The sequence below is a fragment of the Miniopterus natalensis genome, chromosome 7 (assembly GCF_054644295.1).
Source record: "Miniopterus natalensis isolate mMinNat1 chromosome 7, mMinNat1.hap1, whole genome shotgun sequence".
In the NCBI taxonomy this organism is placed as follows: Eukaryota; Metazoa; Chordata; class Mammalia; order Chiroptera; family Miniopteridae; genus Miniopterus; species Miniopterus natalensis.
The window spans coordinates 62,300,328-62,314,225 of NC_142087.1; the positions used below are offsets into that span (position 1 = coordinate 62,300,328).

General features: G+C 35.1%; 1 protein-coding gene across 3 annotated transcripts in view; it reads right to left on the reverse strand.

The window, feature by feature from the left end:
• DYM (dymeclin) overlaps positions 1-13,898 on the reverse strand; it is a 272,348-nt gene that overhangs the window by 142,938 nt on the left and 115,512 nt on the right. For all 3 annotated transcript variants that reach the window (XM_087819082.1, XM_016225068.2, XM_016225069.2), the window contains exons 9-12: positions 7,533-7,715; positions 5,049-5,227; positions 3,375-3,500; positions 78-191 (exon numbers count right to left, since the gene is read on the reverse strand). In XM_087819082.1, the coding sequence (XP_087675208.1) occupies positions 78-191; positions 3,375-3,500; positions 5,049-5,227; positions 7,533-7,715 (602 nt within the window). The remainder of the gene's footprint in view (positions 1-77; positions 192-3,374; positions 3,501-5,048; positions 5,228-7,532; positions 7,716-13,898) is intronic.

A 13,898-nucleotide genomic window follows, 5' to 3' on the forward strand; every position in this document is an offset into this window, starting at 1 on the left:
TACTGCAACTGCTGTAAACTATAGTGTTAATCGTACTGTCTGCATAAAGATAAAAAATGTAGCTATGGAATACTTACTCTTGTCCTTGTCATGTTGTATTGAATGGTTCTTATTACAACCAGTATCAGGAGACTCCCCAGTGAAATTTCTGTTAAAACCCGTTCTGAATACCAAGTAATATTTTTTAATATCTGTAATGGGGAAGAAAAGTTTAAGTAAACACGATTGATTTAAGAAAAAAAGTACTGTCCATGTCTACAATTTTGGATAAGCCATGACTATGCTCTGAGTTAAACAGTATATAAAAGTGAATTGTGAGACTTTCGGTTCAAGCTAGCCAAACAATGCTGATGTGTTTACTGCTCCTTCCTCCTTAAATATAAAAGAAAAAGAACCAGATCTGGAACAGAGGAGGCTTCTTTAGTGACAGAAAGAAGGTATGGCACACAGGACAAGACTGAGAGAAAAAACACTCAAAGCTAAGCAGTTTGAAAGCAAACATAAGAAAACCAAGGAGTCTCCTGAAGAGTAGAGCTGCCCCAACAACCACAGAAAACCTCCACGCTGTTAAGGAAAAGGCCAAGAACACAAACAGCCAAGGTCTTCAAGAACAGATGTCCTCATTTCTGTTCTGTCTATCCAGAGCAGACAGCTCACCTAAAGGCCTCAGTAAGCAAGAACTGTTTTCTAATTTAACTTGGCACAGGTTCACTATAGATTTATAACATAGGTATCAGAGAGGGACAAAAAATGGGCAGCGCAGCAGCCAGTTCTGGGCTATCCCACCAAGGGAGGTAAAATACAGAAAAACCAACAGGCTCAGCTGAGCACTAGAACTCCCTGATGTTCTCATCCATTTAAGTCACTGCTACTTCTTTTCTCCTTGACTCAGGGAATCAATGTGCCACATGCTTATTCACCTAAGCATGAAAAAGGAAGACTTCTAGGATGATCCCTGCCTTCTCCAATAAGAAGATATAAGTAATAAGCACATCTTCTCTGTGCAAATGTGCAAGAGTCTTCCTAGATAAGCTTGGAGTAAAATTGCTGAGCTGTGGGGTATACACAGCTTCAGTTGAACTATTATCTCTTAAAGCTAAACACACACCTATCTTATGACCCAGCAATTCTACTCCTAGGTATATACTTAAGAGAATGAATGCACATACCCACCGAAATACATGTTCAAAAACGTACACAGCAGCTTTATCAAAAATAGACCCAAACTAGAAAAAGCCAAATATCTACCAACAAGAGAATGGATAAACATACTGTGGTATATTCATACAATGGAACGGCACATAGAAATAAAGAACTAATAATTTAATAACATAGGTATATTTCAGCAACACTATGTTGAATGAAAGAAGCCAACATAAGAGAATACACCATAAAACAAGGAGAGGCAAAACTCGTCTGCTGGAAGGGAAGTCAGAATAGTAGTAAACTATCGGTGTGGGATATTGAACAGAAAGGGGCACACGGAGTCTTCTATTATGCTAGAAAAGTTCGGTAACTTGATCTGAGTGCAAAAACTCCTAAGCTGTACCTTGAAAATTTGTGCACTTTCTTTTTTATACTTCAATTTTTAAATGTTCTTAAAAAATCATATTGATTTTTTATTCCTTATCAAAAGAGACATAAATGTTATATTAAAAATTTGAGTAAGTCAGTGCAAATATCTTCTCTCTGGTAGTACTTTAATTAAATACGAGAATTAAGAAATTTGTATGGTTTATCCTCTTTTTACAGTGTCAAGATTCCTTACATCTTAGTTGGGATGATGGCCATACTATATAGAGGCAAAAAAAGTTTTAATGGAAAATCAGAGAAAAGACAACACAAAGCCCTCCTGAAGACTAAAAGAAAATGCTTGTACCCAGTGAAGAGGGAAAGCCCTAGCCCCATCTCCCACTCGGCCCCAGCACTGAGGAGACTAGAGAGGCTCCTCTGGGAAACCGACCAGCCTGAAAGAAAAGGCTACGGAAACTAGGATGTCCAAAGAAACAGACTATGTAGAGCAAGTTATAGCAAATAAGTTCTGCCCACACGCAGAACTTCCAACCAACTTGTTAGTGCCTTACTGCTAAATATGAACAGATAAGCAAGATCAACAGATGTTTGAGGAAAGCCTCCAATGTGGACTAAGACAGGAGTCAAAGAACAAAGGAGAACTGAGAAAATATGCTATGTGTTTTAATAGACTTAGAGGGGATTCTAGGTTCTGCTGAAGTACTGGGAGTTGCAGTAGCGATGGGTACATGAATAAAAAACAGGGCAATGATGTGCTACAGAAAAAGTAAAACATGTACAAGGAGGAAAATGTAATATCATATACTCCATCTGAACTAAGAATAATAGTTAACATACTCATAATAATGTAAAAACTGAGTTAACCAAAAACAACAGAATGGAAGGAAGAGACTATGTGCTGGAAGGGGGCTGGGAACCCAGAGAGAACATGCATCTGTGCAGAAGAAGATCTAACAGCATCTTCTACCTTAGAAAAAGTTAATGTCTAAATCTGCAAAATCAAAAAATACAATATAAGCATTTAGAAACATGGACAGAGCTGAAAGCTGGAATTAGGAATAGGGTGGACATGGGGTGTGCTATTTTTCATTAAAACCTAGTACTTCTGTACAAACTGCCAGTTATAAAAATAGTTAGAGATGTAAAGTACAGCATAGGGAATATAGTCAATAAAATTGTAATAACTATGTATGGGGGGGGGTCTCGACTTATTGTGGCAATCACTTCATAAGGTATTTAAGTGTCTAACCACTATGTTGTACACCTGAAACTAATATAATATTGTATACCAACTGTAATTGAAAAATAACATTTAAAAAACCTACTACTTCTATATAAGTTTTAACACTATGTCCATATATTATTTAGACACAAAGAAAATACCAAAAAGGAAGATAAAATCACCAGCAGGACTAAAACTTAGAGAGTAAAATGATATTACACTCTTTTAAAATATTAAACAATTTACTTCGCAGTCTTCTTCCCTTTGCTCCCTAATTCTTTCACTCATTCTGTATACAGGGAGCAAACCTGTTGGGCAATTTCTGCCTCAACTAAAAAGTGGAAATGAAATGGAGAGGAAAAATGAACCCAGTAGCAGCAAAAACAGTTGCCTCAATTACTAAAGAAACCACTTTGAGAGGGTTTTTAATAGTGGCTAATAGTCATTCAGAAAAACCCACCATTTCATAAATGGTTCCCAATCCATTTCTAAGTCAGGTTCTCACAGAAACATCTACCAGAAGGAAAAGAAGGAAGAAATGCTAAGGCCACAGTAAATTTTATGGAGGACATGTCTATTCTGTACCTCTGTAACTCTAATCAAAGTAATGGGAACTTACCACTTCATGAATGGATCTATTGAAGCCATCATCTTCTGTAAGGATCAACAAAATTATAAGTGCCATATACACATGGTGTGAATTTCTTTCTTCAACATGATACAGAATCTCGAGAATTGGTAAAACCTAGGGAATATAAATTTTACTTTACTACTTCTACTACTTTGTTATGAGACTAATGTCTTAAACTTTGACAATTTTAGACCTTTGTCTTAACTTCATAGTTACATTTTTCTTTAGAGAAAAAAACCACACACAAACCAGCCTCTAACCAAAACTACTTTCCATTTGTACACCTAAGACACTAGCGGAGGAAATTATCACCTGTGTGGATCTGCTGCCACATAAAAGTTGGGTTTGCAGAGACCATGTAGGCTCACAGTCAGCACTTGACACTGAATAGAGGCAGGTCTGCCTCCAGACTAGTAGGAACTTACACACAATAAAGTATTCTTAGGAACACTGTAATGTGTCAACTATTACCTTCCTAATAGCCAAGACTGTAAAGTAAAAAAATTGTTAACAACAAAAATCAGATCAGCACAGTAAATTTTCTACCCATGTTTTCTAATCATAGCTTCAACAAATATTTATTATAGAAGGCAAAAGGACAGAGACATCAAATAAAACATTATCAAAGTAATCTATGCAAGAAATTAAAAAAATAAAAAAACAAACAAGGAAACTCTACCTCACCCTCCCAAGTAAAAATAAAACCTTTTAACTTTTCACCGGTGTATATCATATACAGACAAGTGCTCCCTGCATCACTTTTTTTAATTGATCTTGGGGGGGGGGGGGGGGACAGAGAGAGAGAAACACTGATCAGTTGCCTCCTCCACATGCCCTGACTGGGGATCGAATCCAAAACCTGGGTATGTGCCCTGACTGGGAATCAAACCCACCAACCCACCACCTTTTGGTGTATGGGATGATGCTCCAACTAACTAAGCCACACTGGCAGGGCATCCCTGCATCATCTTATATACTAACATCTTACCATAGAACTTTCCAGAATAGGTGCTGTCACAGGCTTTCTGCTTATTGCTATCATTTCCCTTAGGATACATCACGCTCAGAATTGTCTCTGTGCTCATCCCCACCCATCAGGAAACGGGCCTTCTCATTGTAAGTTTTTACTTACATAAGTAGCACACTGTTACACCCAATTTTGCTATTTAAGCCAATGTTTTTTACATATACCTAGTATGGAGAGAGGTTCTTTCATTGTTTTTTGTCCTCACTGTCACTTTGATATGGGATATGCTCTTCAAATGAATTTTAATATCCCACTTTACTCAGTACTTTATCTTTAACACTTAAAAAAAAAAAAAAAGGCTACCAAATACCTTGTGAATCCTGCTACCAACCTATAAAAATAGTGCAGAGGGGACATTCCTTTTGCTGCCAGCAGTGGGTGGCTGTTAAAGACCTAAAGGACCAGGAAGTTTATTGTGCTGCTGTGTTCTCTGTGATGCCATCTCTACATGCTCTGTCTCCTACATTGTAAAACTCATACCTCTCTCTCCTGTGTCTGATGACATCTCCCCATTGATTTCTCAAACATTACCTTTGTGGCAACCAAGCAAATACACTTCCCCTCTTAGGAAAAGAAATTATTTTTCAAAATATTATAAAATACAAAAAGCATGAAATGTTTTGAACGATACTTACAAGATTTTCCATATCTGTGCGAGCCAACATGTACGTTCTAATATTACTATTCTGATGGAGTAATGTATACAAGAGAAGAGTTGCTTGATCAGATGTCTGCTGTTCACAGAGAGTTGTGTACAAACTGTTAAAATTAATCTGGAAAGCATGTGGAATTGACGAGGGAAAAGGACTGTTATCTGGAATACAGAAAACACAAAAGTTTTAAAATATCACATTAGCATTTTATACACTGTGCCTTTTATAAATAATAAAAGCCCACTCATGTATACAATTCAATTCCCATTAATTTTGCACAAGTTGGCACATTTCAGATTTAAAATTTCAATTTATATTTAAAATTTTACTTTAAAAAGAACTAAACTAATGTAAAACATGGTGACTAGAGTTGATAATACTGTATTGTACAACTGAAATTTGCTAAGAGTAAAACTGAAAGTCTCAACCAAAAAACAAATAAAGCCCAGCGGTTGTTCAATTCCCAGTTAGGGCACATGCCCAGGATGTGGGCTCAATCTCTGATAGGGGGCGTGCAGGAGGCAGTCGATCAATAACACTCTTTCATCTTTGATGTTTCTCTCACTCTCTCACTCTCCCTTCCTCTTTCTGAAATCAATAAAAACATATTAAAAAAAAAACACTGGGACAATTTATTTCTCTGTACTATCTAAACAGCCTTCCCATGATTATGTGTATCATCCCTTATTTAATCCATACAACTGGTCACTACTCTGACGAGTTTTACAAAGGATAAAACAGAGTCTCAGAGAGATTAAGTAACTTTTCCAAGATCAGCCCCGAGTAAAACACAGATTAATTAGCCTCTATTGTTTTCACTACACAGTACTGCTTCTTTAATGATAGCAATAATTCAGGGAGTCAGTACTATGATAGATACTCACTTAATTCTTATAAAGAACCTTGAGTGGAAGAGATTATAATCCCTGCTTCACAAATAAAGAAACTAGTATTTAAAAAATAAAGCTGGAATATGAACCAGGTCAGTCTAATTGTAAAGTCAATGCTCTGAATCAGTGTACCGCACAGTCTCCGAAAAGATGACTATCCTCCCAGGAAGGTTCAACTCAAGATAGTAACTTTGGCCAAAGCAGTTAAAGTAACAATAGTAGATTCCAAAAAATGGATACTTGCTTTGTTGTAAAATCTAAGCTAATCATTTGAAAACCTTACCTTGGTAGTTATACAAATACTATTAGTCATATTACCTTCATTTTACAGACAACGCTATAAAGGCTTTCTGAGATTAAGCTCTCACAGATCTAAAGTGACAATAGAAAATACTATTAGATACATGAGCTTTCACTTTTTATCTATCAAATTATTAGAGACTTCCTATTACCCTATAAATAATAATACCAGAATTAACAAAGCCACAACTAATGGGCACACTCACCCACTGTCTATAAGAAACATATGTTAGAAAAGCTCTGAAAAGGAACAAGGCAAAGTGCATCAGAAGCCTAAAAATTCCTACCCAATGACTGTACTTTTTACCCATTTTAATTATGTTAGTGTTGAGATAGATCTTGATAATCTAGCCTACCATATTTATCTTGCTTTTAGAGTATAACCTTTTGATGAGAGACTACTGTTTCAATATAGAACAATCTACTTTAAGCTCTACCTCATGGTTTGGCAAATTACAGCCCACAGGCAGACGGCCACCTGTTTTGGAAATAAAGTTTTATTGGAACCAGCCACACTCACTCACTTATGTATTACCTATGCCTGCTTTGTGCTGTGATGGCAGAGTTAAGAGGTGGTAAAAGAGACCACATGGCCACGCAAAGCCATCTGCCCCTTTGCAGAAAAAGTTTGTTCAGTTCTGTTCTAATTTTTAGTTCTATAAAACTCTAAATAGACTTTGAGTGAAAAATTTCAAACAACCTATCATTTAGAGTTTTGTCAGGTTAATTCCTGGGTAGGATAGACGGATCCAAATTAAGCATATGCTGGCCTGGTAATCTCTGAAAGAAATGCAAATTTAAATGCATATAAGGAAGCACTGCCCTCATCTGAGATTTGACTTTTCTGAGAATACAGACAGGAACATCTAAATTATTCTTATCATTAATCAATATGAAAATATATTGGACAGTCATCTCCACAACTATAAGACAATCAACTATATGGGGTAGCCCAGCCAGGCGTGGCTCAGAGGTTGAGCATCGACCTAGGATCCAGGCGATCGGGGTTTGATTCCCCGATCAAACAGGGAACAAGCCCGGGTTTGCGGGCTCAATCCCCAGTCGGGGGCGTGCAGGAGGCAGCGGATCAATGATTCTCTCATCGCTGATGTTTCTATCTCTCTCTCCCTCTCCCTTCCTCTCTCTGAAGTCAATAAAGATATATTTTTTAAAAAAACAACAAAAACCAAAACAAAACAAAAAACCCAATATGGGGTAAAAACAAAACCCCTTTTCCAATCATTAGAAATAATATTCAGAGAAAACCACCACAAACCTTGTGTATTCTTAAAGGACATAATGGCTTGTCTGTAGGGGTTTGGTGCATCTGCAGCATCTGTCAGGTTAGCCAGCACCAGGAGAAGTAGGAGACTCTGGTTGGCCAGAGGAGAAGAAAGTGCTGGATTGGCGGCCGCTTTGCTGCCCACACCACCCAGGGTGAAGACAGTCCAGAGTCCAGCTTGAGAAGAAAACATACAGGTAAGACGTGCTGGGAAGAGTAAGATGAATATATTTCTGTAGAACAGTCTATACTTTCTCATATTTAAAAGTTTGAAATAACACTCTCCTTTTTATGAAAGTAAAACAAGTCCATGATTTGAAAATTCACCCATTGCCCAAGGATATAAAAATTTTAAAGACTGTATCATTCCCTATTTGCATAATTCCACTTCCACTTCCCATAGATAACCACCATTACGTTTCTAATATATCTCTCCATATTTTTCTTTATGTTCATATTTATAAGAAAATTTTATGTACAACTTTATACTCATATATCTGAAAACCTAAGCAAAAATGAAAATATCTAGGAAAATACAAAATATCAAAATTGACCAAAAAGATAAAAGCCTGAATTGGCAAATAATCTTAGACGAGTGAAAATGGAATCAAAGCGCTAACCCTAAAAACAAACCAAGTCCAGTTATTTTTACAAATAACTCTAAAAAAATCCTCAAAAAGTACAGATAATTCTCATATTATATAAGCAGTTCCAAAGTACTGACATAAATCATATCTAGACAACTCAAATGAAAATGCCAGAAAATCCTCCTTGATCCAGAAAATGGATAAAGACTGCAATTAAAGCAAATAGAGCCCAGCTGGGCGTGGCTCAGTGGTTGAGCATCGACCTAGGATCCAGGAGATCGGGGTTCGATTCCCGGTCAGGGCACATGCCTGGTTTGTGGGGTAGGCAGCCGATCAATGACTCTCTCATCATTGATGTTTCTATCTCTCTCTCTCCCCCTCCTTTCCTCTCTCTGAAATTAATAAAGATATGTTTAAAATAATAATAATAATAATAATAATAATGCAAATAGAGAAATGAGTAAAGATTTGTAGATAGCCTGAATCAAAAAGGAGATAAAATTTTGTAGAAAATTTTATTTAAAAAAAAATGCATTATGATCAAAAAGGTTTTGTCTCTGAAATGCAAGTACAGTTCACCATTTAAAAAATCTATAAATTTGTTTCTCTTCATTTAAAAAAGATGGAGGAAAAGAAAATATGGCCATTTCAAGAGATGCCAAATTATTTTTTATTAAACTTAAAACCTATTCTTAATTTACTGAAAAAAAAATTCTTACAAACTAGAAAAGGAAAGAAACCTCTTGGTTTCTAAAGTCTACTTAATCAGAAATCCACAGTGGTCAAACATTGGAAGAATCCCCTTTAATATCACCAACATCAGCATTGTACTACTGGTATTCCAAGCAAAAGATATTAAGGAAAGAAAAAAAAGAGGCAGGGGGGGAATTTCATTATTTGCAAGCAATCTGTGCACTATCCAATACAGTAGCCACTAGCCACTAGTCACTGTGGGTCTTTTTGTGCACTTGAAACGCGGCTATGTAGTCCAAATCACACTGTGCTGTAAGTATAAAACACACACAGAGTTCCAAAGACTTAATACCAAAAAAAAGTAAAAATCTGTCACTAGTTTTTAAATATTGATGTTGAAATTATAATATTTTGGATATACTGCATTAAAGCGTGTTGTTAAAGTAATTTTCGCAGTTTCTTTTCGCTTTTTAAATATGACCTCTAGAAAATTTAGAATTATATACGTGGTTTACATCTATGGTTTGCATTATACTTCGATTGGACAGAGATGTTCTAGAACATCAAGAGAATCAATTGACACTACTAGAACTAATAGATTTTGGTACTGTTCCATGACAAAAAAATCAACATATAAAAAAATCAAAAGTGCACCTATACATGAGCAAAATTAGCAAGACCAATCACAACAGCAACAAATCCAATAAAATATTCAAGAATAAACACAAAGAAATGTGGAAAGCCTTTAAGCAGACAACCACAGAACTTGACTAAAGGTCATATAAGATCTGAATTAGTATAAAGGTACAACATATTTCTGGACAAAAAGACTCAATACTGCAAAACTGCCCTTAAGTTAATCTAAAATTCAATATAACCACTATCAAAATACCAAGAGAAATTTATGTAATATTTTGTGAGACAGTGTGAATAAAATATTGCTGGATGTGAAAATAAAAGGACTAGCCTGGGGAAGAATGCTCCTGGTCAAATAGCAAAATTTTTATAAAGCTATAGTCATTTAAAAGTATGATACTGGCAGGAGAATAGACAAATAATTCAATGGAAATGAGTTCAGAATAGAACATGTGTTTGAGAATTAACCTTATAATACAGGTAGGATTCCAAATTAGTAAGAAAAAAATAAAATTCTATAACTGTCTTTGGGACAACAGAATTTAATCATTTCCCCAATGTTTAACTATGGAAGTATGGGTATAAACCTTGAGTTGAGAAAGCCTTTTTTCAAATGCAAAACACAAAATCCAAAAAGATATAAAGAATAGTAATTTGACTACTTAAGAATTAAATACTTTTCAATGAATTATACTTTAAACGAGAGGAGAAAACATTTCTAACATATAAAACAGAAAAGAATATTTTTTAAAAAGACTTTCTGCATATCAGTAAGATAACAATCCAAAACAAAAATAAGCAATAAAAGTCCAAAGCAATAAAAAGAGAAAAATAATTAATTAAATTAATTAATGACAATGAGATCATCCATGAGAACACAATTTTTTTTTTTTAAAGATTTATAACACCCAGTATTGTTAAAGGTACAGAAACTACCAACAGCGAGGGATCAAAGTAGTACAGAATTTTTGGAAGTTGTTTGGCAGTTCTCATTGAAATAAAAAATGCACGTACCCATCAACCCAGCAATTTTTTTCCTTATATTAGAGAATATTTGAACAAGTACACAAAGATTTATATACAGGAATATTTGTGGTAACTTGTTTATAACTGTCAGATAATGAAACAATATGGCTGTTCACCAAGAGCTATGGTTAATTCATACTATGGAATACAATATAAAGAAGTAGATATCTATGTATTAACAAGGAAATATCCCTAAGGTATACTGTTAAGTAAAAAGAAGCAAGTTGCAGAAAAATTGAGGTTAATAATTTTTAAATCACTCACTAAAATCGTATGTGTGTGTGTTTTAAAAACAGGAAAGATCAAGTGTACATCATACTAATTAAGAGACATTACCTCTGGCATGGAATTCAAGAACTTTTGCTTTATTTGTAGAGTTAAATAATTTGCAATAAGAATATATTCATTTTATTTATGTCTTTTAAAATAAATGTAAAATAACAAAATTAAAATAATAGAATACACACTCAATCAGTATATAATTATATAAAATATGGAAAAATCTCATCAGTATAACATTAACTGAAAAGGCAAAAGACGAAACAGTACATAGATGCAAATAATACGTCACATTTGTTTTTTGTTTTTTAATTGTAAATACACATATCTATGCATGTAAATGCACCAACAGGTGCTTGGGAGGTGTGCTGTTGACAGTGAGAAGAGAGCAGGAGTGAAGATGGCTTGAAAAAGTCTCATATTTTATTCAGTGTTTACTTTGTTCCACCCTTTCAACACAGATATATTCAAGCATAACTTCAGCAACTCAAAAACAATAAGGAAAGAAGTGAGGGGGAAAAAAAATTCCTGGCCACCAACCTCAGAAAATGTGAAGCAGCACACACACTTGGGCTAGGAACATAGCCCTATGATTTTTATTTTTAAAAAGCATCTTCTGGGGAGGAGGCCAGGCTTGCGGGTTCCCAGAGTGAGGATTCCAGGTCCCAGTCACGAGATGAGGAACCTGAGGCCTTGAGAGGTGAAATGATGAGTTATCCAAGGTTCACAGCTAATTAAGTGGCAGAGCTGCGATTAGAATTCAGGTGTCCTGCCTCCCAAATTTCTGATCAGGATTGTTAAAATGAGTCTGCGGAAGCAAACCCCCAGTGACTCCTTGAAGCAAATCACTGGACGACCAGTGGTGGTAAAACTAAATTCTGGAGTGGATTATCAAGGGGTCCTGGCTTGCCTGGGCGGCTACATGAATATCGCCTTGGAGAAGACGGAAGAGTATGTAAACAGACAGCTGAAGAACAAGTATGGGAACACGGTTATCCGAGGAAACAATGTGTTTCTCTCACACAGAAGAGAAGAATGTGAAGGCGTCAAGTGCGCAGTAATATTCAGACTTGAATATATTTTTTTATGAGATCTTTTCAGGTTTTTTGATATAATTTGTCGTATTTTGTAATAGTTGGTGATTTTTCACTGACATGTAAGATAAATGTATAAAGTTGTGGATTTAATTGTAAAGAATTCTTTCATATTTAAATTTCAGTCATGTCTTTTACTTCTGTGTCAGTGTGCAGAATGCAAAAAATAAAAACAAAAAAATAATTGAAAAAAATTAAAAAATTAAAAGCATCTTCTGATAGTTTGGGAGAGGGTAATCACCAACGTGTTAACACTGATCAGATTTAAGATGGTGGCAATAGGTATGATATTTTAATCTCTGTACAGGTCTAATTTTTTATTACTTATTACAATGGGCAGATGTAAGAACACCTTTGTTAAATGCTTTTATAAAGAAATTTAAAATGGATAGCAAAATAGGCAAAACTGATGTTTGATCTTTCCTGAACACAGGCAGATATTTTTTATTTCTTATTTGTCCTGTAAACAGTTCAGTGTGAACATCTGTTCATTTCTAACATTTTGTGTTTACTGAACAGACCATATAGAACTACTTCATGGATACCTATCAATATATTATTTCTTACACATGTGGTCCTGCAAATCTCAAACTTTTTATGTGACTCACTGGAATAACTCTTGAGAAGTTTTGGGGGAGAAGGGGGGGGTAATAGGCCTCTCACCCAAGTTTCAGAGGTTCCCAGAGTATACAGGAAAGTTCAAAGTGCACAGCCTATCTGGTATAAACCTTCAGTGCAGGCACAAGTAAACTTGAGGCCTAGCAAGAAAAATCAGCAGGAAAGATTTTTTTTTTTTATGTAAATGTAGGAAGGATTTTGAGATGACTGAGGAGGACAGAAAAGTTTCTGCTAAGTACTGTGCTTCATCCTTCTCATTAGGAAAATATGGATAGTTGGGTAAAAATGATCAACTAATCATTACACATCACGAATTTAAATTTATTCAAAAATAATGTTCATGGTATCACTGAGAAACTTGAGACATTTAATAAGAAAATTAAAATTATATAAGAAAGTACAACCAATAGTCAAGTATTATTTGCTTGGGACTGATTTGTTATTTATCTTAACATTTAAAAAAATTTCCAGACACTTCCTTCCACTCGGAGTATGCTCCATAACTGTCTACCCCTATATCCACCACTGTGTGTCCCAGGATCGCAAGCAGAGAAAAACACAATTAAAAGGTTCAATTTGCAACAAAAATAATCACAAAATGTTCTCCGAGGTAAAATATAAGTGTGTGGGTTTTTAAAATTCTCTTCGTAACTGTGCATCTTCATCACTAGGAGGGATAAGAGCTGACTACCATTGGACAAACTTCACAAACAAAATTCTGATTCTCTTTTAGCACAACTTCACTTTCCTTTTTGTTTTTTTTCCTTCAAGTTTTTCCAAGGGGGCTGAGAAGCTGCTTATAATACCAGACAAAATAACATTTTATTGAGAAGCTAACCCCCAGCCCACCCGCAAACATAGTCCTCCTTCCTTTCTCTGGTAAATATTATTGCTATGCTGCCTTTCCTTATAGGGAGAAAGGAGGCAGCCTGCCATTGCCTACATTGTAGTTTAAACTGGCCCATAATATTGGATCAAAATTCTTCCAAAAGTTCATTTCTTTTTGCCAATCCAAGCCTCTGATCTGTGACCCAAAAATCTTGGTGGAATTGCATTTTCCTGTTGGAAAAAAATAAAAAAACTTCTCTCCACCAGAAAAATAAGGGAAAGTTACAGTATATTTCTTTCTGTTCTAAAAACCAAATTAAGGATGGTCACCAAAATTTTTTTATTGTATCCCTCAGGTTCTCCAAATAAACTCTTAAAATAAAATTCATCTAACTAAAAACTGAAAAGTACTGAAATTAACTAAAAGAACAAATCTGGTGTTGATGATTCAATTTTTTTAAACTATCGACTCAAGATTATTTAACCTTAACAATAAAAATGTGAGGAAGATACAAAATATGACAAACTGAAACATCAATGCAAATAATAACATTGAGGAAAAAAATAACTATCGATTTACAAAATATTGAACTCAAAAA